A 6,889-nucleotide genomic window follows, 5' to 3' on the forward strand; every position below is an offset into this window, starting at 1 on the left:
TTCCTGGAGCTGCTGGTCAGGGGCGGGGCCGCGGGGAGGATTTGGGGGGATCAGGGGAGCCCGTTCCTGTGGGATCGGGGTGAGGCCTCGGCGTGTGTGAGGGGACGGAGCGGTGCCAGGTGGGTTTGGGGGATTTGGGGTGCGGGGGCACTGAGGGGTTTCACCCCTCAGGCCTTGGTGCCCCTCATGGAGCAGCCCAGAGCTGGATCATCGCCTCCTGTCCCTGCTGGATGGGTTTGGGGGGTTTTGGGGGTGTCCCTGGCTATGGGCCGTGTCGGTGACCTGTCCGGGCACTGGGATGTCCCCTCTCCGCTGTCCCCATCCCGGGCAGCGCTGAAATCCCCGGGACGAGACGGGAGCTGTGCCCGGGGACAGCAGGGAATGTTCTACACCTGGGGGTGCGAGCTTGGAGTCTGGAATGTTTTCTACCTGGGATCGTCACTCGATTTTCCACCTGCAAAGTCACCGAGTCCCCTTGAATTTCCAGGTTGGAGGCTGGTGGTTTTGAGGATCCCACTTTCCTCACCCCGATGTTCTTTGGTATCTCACCTTCCTCACCCTGATGATTTTGGGGCTCTCACCTTCCTCACCCTGATGTTTTTGGGGACCTCACATTCCTCACTCTGATGATTTTGGGATCTCAACTTCCTCATCCTGATGTTTTTGGGGATCTCACCTTTCTCACTCACCCTGCTGGTTTTGGGGATCTCACCTTCCTCACCCTGATTTTTTTTTGGGATCTCACCTTCCTCCCCCTGATGTTTTTGGGGATCTCACCTTCCTCACCCTGATAATTCTGGGCATCTCACCTTCCTCACCCTGATGATTTTGGGGCTCTCACCTTCCTCACCCCAATGTTTCTGGGGATCTCACCTTCCTCACCCTGATGATTTTGGGGCTCTCACCTTCCTCACCCTGATGATTTTGGGGCTCTCACCTTCCTCACCCTGATGATTTTGGGGCTCTCACCTTCCTCACCCTGATGATTTTGGGGCTCTCACCTTCCTCACCCTGATGATTTTGGGGCTCTCACCTTCCTCACCCTGATGATTTTGGGGCTCTCACCTTCCTCACCCTGATGATTTTGGGGCTCTCACCTTCCTCACCCTGATGATTTTGGGGCTCTCACCTTCCTCACCCTGATGATTTTGGGGCTCTCACCTTCCTCACCCTGATGATTTTGGGGCTCTCACCTTCCTCACCCTGATGATTTTGGGGCTCTCACCTTCCTCACCCTGATGATTTTGGGGCTCTCACCTTCCTCACCCTGATGATTTTGGGGCTCTCACCTTCCTCACCCTGATGATTTTGGGGCTCTCACCTTCCTCACCCTGATGATTTTGGGGCTCTCACCTTCCTCACCCTGATGATTTTGGGGCTCTCACCTTCCTCACCCTGATGATTTTGGGGCTCTCACCTTCCTCACCCTGATGATTTTGGGGCTCTCACCTTCCTCACCCTGATGATTTTGGGGCTCTCACCTTCCTCACCCTGATGATTTTGGGGCTCTCACCTTCCTCACCCTGATGATTTTGGGGCTCTCACCTTCCTCACCCTGATGATTTTGGGGCTCTCACCTTCCTCACCCTGATGATTTTGGGGCTCTCACCTTCCTCACCCTGATGATTTTGGGGCTCTCACCTTCCTCACCCTGATGATTTTGGGGCTCTCACCTTCCTCACCCTGATGTTTTTGGGGCTCTCACCTTCTTCACCCCAGTGTTTTTGGCGATCTCACCTTCCTCATTCACCCCAATGATTTTGAGGATCTCACCTTCCTCACCCTGATGTTTTTGGGGCTCTCACCTTCTTCACCCCAGTGTTTCTGAGGACCTCACCTTCCTCACTCACCCTGCTGGTTTTGGGGATCTCACCTTCCTCACCCTGATGATTTTGGGGATCTCACCTTCCTCACCCTGATGATTTTGGGGATCTCACCTTCCTCACCCCAATGTTTTTGGGGATCTCACCTTCCTCACCCCAATGTTTTTGGGGATCTCACCTTCCTCACCCTGATTTTTTGGGGCTCTCACCTTCCTCACCCCCCCTGATGATTTTGGGCTCTCACCTCAGTGCACTCCAACTTCCAAACCAGCCCTTAATCCCTCCCAGCCCATCAAAATCCCAGATTATAAAAGGAAGAAGGGACTGCAAAATCCAGCAGTTGGGATATTTGAGGAGTTGTTTTTCCTCTCAGGGATTGCTCCAATCTCTGCCTTTCCTGCCTGAATGACAGAGGAGGAATGAACCCTTTGGAAGCAAAAAAACCTTTTGGATTTGGTATTTTTGCTGCTCATGTCTCCTCCAAGCAAACCTTAAACCAAAACATTTGGCCCTGTTCAAAGACTGAATTATTCAAAGGAGCAAATTCCAGAAGTCCAATTGCAGACATCGAGGAAAAGCTGCTTTTCACACCAAACCTTCTTTCAAACAGCACCTCTCATCCACTTTCAAAATTCCTCCACTCCTAACATCTCAATTCCTGTGCCTTTTACTTGCCCTGCTCACCTTTAGTCCCAAAATTGGGAGGACACCGATTATTTCGTTGGGTTTTGGAAGGAAAAGTTCCCCCTGCAGATGAATATTGATATTCCCAATATCCCCACTCTGATATTCCCATAACCAGCAAAATAATTCCCATAACCACGTGTAGCAAAGGTGATGGGGAAGAAATTTGCTCAGGATTTATAAAGAAAGCAAAGGAATGAGAATTGTTTAGTCTGGAAATGCCTGAGGGCACACAAAAGGCTTTAAATGTGTGGAGAGTGGCTGCAGGGGAGAGCAGAGAAAATATTTCTGCTGGCCTGTGGAGGCAGAACAAGAAATCTCCAATTTCTTCATTTAAGGGGCTCAAATTGCTGTGGAAGGGAATAAATCAGGCCCAAAAATCAGATTTTCTCCCTTTCCACGTGGCAAAGTGGGAGAGAGAGCAGGGAAACTTCTTGCTGGGAGGATTCTTTCCAGTTGTCTCCAGCTGAAGCAAATCTTGGGTTGGTAGATCCAGATTGATCTCATTTTTTAGGTGGATCTCAGTGAGGATTTTGAAGCAGAAAAGGAGCCCAGAATTCTTATCTGTGTCTTATCAGCCAGCACAGAGCCCTGAGTGCCAACAGTGCTGATAAAATGGGGTCATGCCCAGGGCTCTGGGAGGGGGCAAAGCCCAGCCTGGGGTTATCCAAAGTTTCCAGCTCCTTGTGATCTCCTCCAGAAAGGCTGGAGATAAGGCTGGAGATAAGATTTGCAATCCTGGAGCTTCTGACTCTGCTTCAAGATCTCCTTTTTTCCCCAGGAGCTTTTGAACCTTTCAGCTTCAGGGCTGAAGTTTTGTGGATAGTGAAGTTTTGTGGATAGTGAAGTTTTGTGGATGGTGAAGTTTTATGGATAATGAAGTTTTATGGATAATTCTTCTTCTGGGAAGAACGTGGGAAGAGGCAGGTGGGCAGAGGGAAGTGGCTCAGGGTGAAATCCCTGGAATTTTTCCAGTTAAAAAAAAATCCCCTTTTGCTTTCTCAGCCCAGCATTCCCCAGGGTGTTGCTGCTGCTGCTCCTGAGAGCTCTGTGGGGTGACAGAGGAGAATTTGGAGGAGACAGCTTGGAAATTCCCTGTTTTCCAGAGCATTTCCCAGCTTGAATCCTGCAAAACTGCATCCAGGGACAGCGTGTTCCGTGAGGAGCAGGACTCTCCCAGGAATGCTTGGCCTCAGTTTCTGTCTTGCAAAAAAAAAAAGGGAAAAAAAAAGGAAATATTCCCTGAATCTTTCCATCTCCCACTTCTCGTTATCTGCCCTCTGAGCTTCTGCTCCCCAGGAAATCCTTCCCTGCTCAGGGAGGCTTTGTTTGGATTCCCTGCTGTGGAATTCCTGTTCCCACAGGATAAACATTTGGATTTCTCCGGGATTGTGGCGTTCCTGCGCTCCTGGGTCCCTCCAGGGGGGACAAAAAGGGACTGAGAGGGTCCCTTTTTTGAGCTCTGACAGAATTGTGTGGATTTTGAAGCCCGCTGGAGTTGGTGTCACATTGAAAAGATCCATGGATGTCACGTGGGATTCCTGCCAGGACTTTTTTTGGGCTCCTGTGTTGGAGTTTTGGTCCCTTCTGGAATTCACAACCAAAGGGGATTTTTTTTAAATTTTTTTTTTTGCATCCAGAAATCCCAGGGGAGCTGAAGCTTTTTTAGAGAAAACTCAGCAAACCTGAGCCAGGGACGCTCTGCCAGCACAGGGTTCTGGGAATAGGGACAGGGTTATGGAAAAAGGGACAGGATTCTGGGAAAAGGGTCAGGATTTTGGAAAAAGGGATAGGATTTTGGGAATGGGGACAGGATTATGGAAAAGGGAGAGGCTTCTGGGAAAAGGGGTAGGATTCTGGGAAAAGGGACAGGATTTTGGGAAAAAAGGACAGGATTTTGGGAGAAGGGACAGGATTCTGGGAAAAGGGATAGGATTTTGGAAATAGGGATAGGATTCTGCAAAAAGGGATTGGATTTTGGGAAAAGGGACAGGATTTTGGGAAAAGGGGTAGGATTCTGGAAAAGGGGTAGGATTATGGAAAAAGGGACAGGATTTTGGAAGAAGGGACAGGATTTTGGAAGAAGGGATAGGATTCTGGAAAAGGGAACAGGATTATGGAGAAAGGGATAGGATTCTGGGAAAAGGGACAGGATTTTGGAAGAAGGGATAGGATTCTGCAAAGAGGGACAGGATTGTGGGAATAGGGACAGGATTGTGGGAATAGGGACAGGATTCGGGGAATAGGGAGAGGATTTTGGAAATAGGGATAGGATTCTGCCAAAAGAGATTGGATTTTGGGAAAAGGGACAGGATTCTGGGAATAGGGATTGGATTTTGGGAATGGGGACAGGATTAGGGAAAAGGATTCTGGGAAAAGGGACAGGATTTTGGGAAAAGGGACAGGACTGTGGGAAAAGGGACAGGACTGTGGGAAAACGGACAGGATTTTGGGAAAAGGGACAGGATTGTGGGAAAAGGTTCAGGATTCCCCCTGTTGTGTTGGGTGCCGGTGCTGGTTCCCGTGGCTGGCTCTGATGCCGTCTCTCCTGCCCGCAGGCAGTTCCCGGGCTGTGGGAACATCGTGACCTTCTCGCAGTTCCTGTTCATTGCCCTGGAAGGTTTCGTCTTCGAGGCCAACTTCGGCAGGAAGCGCCCGGCCATCCCCATCAGGTACAGTCCCGGCGTTTTCCCAAGCAGGAATTGCCTGGATCTCTCTCTCTTTTAGCTCCAAACAAGCTTTTCACAAAATGGATTTTCCATTGATCCTCTGGAAATGCCATCCATCCTGCAGCATCTGCAGAGCCGCGCTGGGAAGCTGTCAGGCCGGATCAGACCCACGCTCGTTTATCAGTTCCATTCCCTGTGGCAGAGTTTTTGCACAGAGAGGAGTTTGTTGTGCCTCAAGAGCTTTTTGTGTCTGGGGTTTGGTGTGGTGGGAAATGGGAAGGGAAAGTTTTCCTGGAAAATCACCCAAATTCATGTTTCTCCACTGGGGACGAGCTCGGTGACAGAGCCGAGGGCTCTGCTCTGCTCCAGACCTCTCTGTGCATTCCTGAGGGGTCTCTCAGCATCTCAGGGAGGTTCCTGCACATCTCACGGGTATTTCTTTCCATGTTTCAGGAACTATTTCATCATGGTGGCCATGTTCTTCACCGTCAGCGTGGTCAATAACTACGCCCTGAACCTCAACATCGCCATGCCGCTGCACATGATCTTCCGCTCGGTGAGCCTCCTCATCCTCCTCCTCCTCGTCCTCCTCCTTGTCCTTGTCCTTCTTGTCCTCGTCCTCCTCCTCATCCTCCTTGTCCTCCTCCTCGTCCTCCTCATCCTCCTCGTCCTTGTCCTCCTCGTCCTTGTCCTCCTCGTCCTCCTCCTCATCCTCCTCGTCCTTGTCCTCCTCATCCTCCTCCTCCTCGTTCTCCTCGTCATCCTCGTCCTTGTCCCCGTCCTCCTCCTCGTCCTCCTGCTTGTCCTCTTCATCCTCTTCGTCCTCGTTCTCCTCGTCCTCCTCCTCCCCGTCGTCCTCATCCTCGTCCTCCTTGTCCTCCTTGTCCTCCTCCTCGTCCTCCTCGTCCTCCCCGTCCTCGTCCTCGTCCTTGTCCTCGTCCTCCTCGTCCTCGTCCTCCTCCTCCTTCTCATCCTCCTCCTCATCCTTGTCCTCGTCCTCCTCGTCCTCCTCCTCATCCTCGTCCTCCTCCTTGTCCTCCTCGTCCTCGTCCTCCTCCTCCTCCCGGCGCTCCCATGCCATCCCCACTCCAGGTGTCCTGAGAGCACCAAGCCCCTGTGGAGATCCTGAATTCCAGCCTCGCTCCAAAGCTCAGCTCCAAAGGTTTCACTTCATGGTGTTGGTCATTAGATTCCAGCTCAATGGAAACAGGCTCAGATGGGCTTTGGAGTTCCAGAGCTGAGGGGGAAGTGGCAGTGACAAAACCCAAAACCCATCCCAGACTCTGGCTGGCCAAAGGGATCCAGCTTTCCCTGCCACCGAGTGGTTCATGTTCTGCTCTTGAGCATCACGGTCAGAGAGCCTGGATTTGGGATTTGGGATTAATTCCACCTTCCCAGGTCTTTGCTTTGGGAAAAAAAACCCATTAAACTGCATCTTACCTTAAGTGTGGATGAGTGCCAGGCTAAAAGGATCTTGTAAACCCCAAGGAAATGGAGCCCCAGCTGTCGGGAATAACAAAATCTCCTGATGGGAGCTCTTTCCCCACAGCACATCCTGGGGGGTGGAATATCTGGGATCAGGAGAGGTTCAAAAGGATAAAAGCAGCCCAAGGTTTTTCCGATGCGTGGGAATGGGCTGGGGACACAGGAACCTGGAATGGGCTGGGGACACAGGAACCTGGAATGGGCTGGGGACACAGGAAGCTGGGAATG

General features: G+C 51.3%; 1 protein-coding gene across 1 annotated transcript in view; it reads left to right on the forward strand.

Moving 5' to 3' along the window:
- SLC35B4 (solute carrier family 35 member B4) overlaps positions 1 to 6,889 on the forward strand; it is a gene marked incomplete at its 5' end in the record, with an annotated part of 15,012 nt that continues 8,123 nt past the window's right edge. The window contains 3 exons of the mRNA XM_031061890.1: positions 1 to 20; positions 5,066 to 5,179; positions 5,630 to 5,732. Of these exons, the coding sequence (XP_030917750.1) occupies positions 1 to 20; positions 5,066 to 5,179; positions 5,630 to 5,732 (237 nt within the window). The remainder of the gene's footprint in view (positions 21 to 5,065; positions 5,180 to 5,629; positions 5,733 to 6,889) is intronic.

The sequence above is a fragment of the Geospiza fortis genome, unplaced genomic scaffold (genome assembly GCF_000277835.1).
Source record: "Geospiza fortis unplaced genomic scaffold, GeoFor_1.0 scaffold61, whole genome shotgun sequence".
NCBI classification, from domain to species: domain Eukaryota; kingdom Metazoa; phylum Chordata; class Aves; order Passeriformes; family Thraupidae; genus Geospiza; species Geospiza fortis.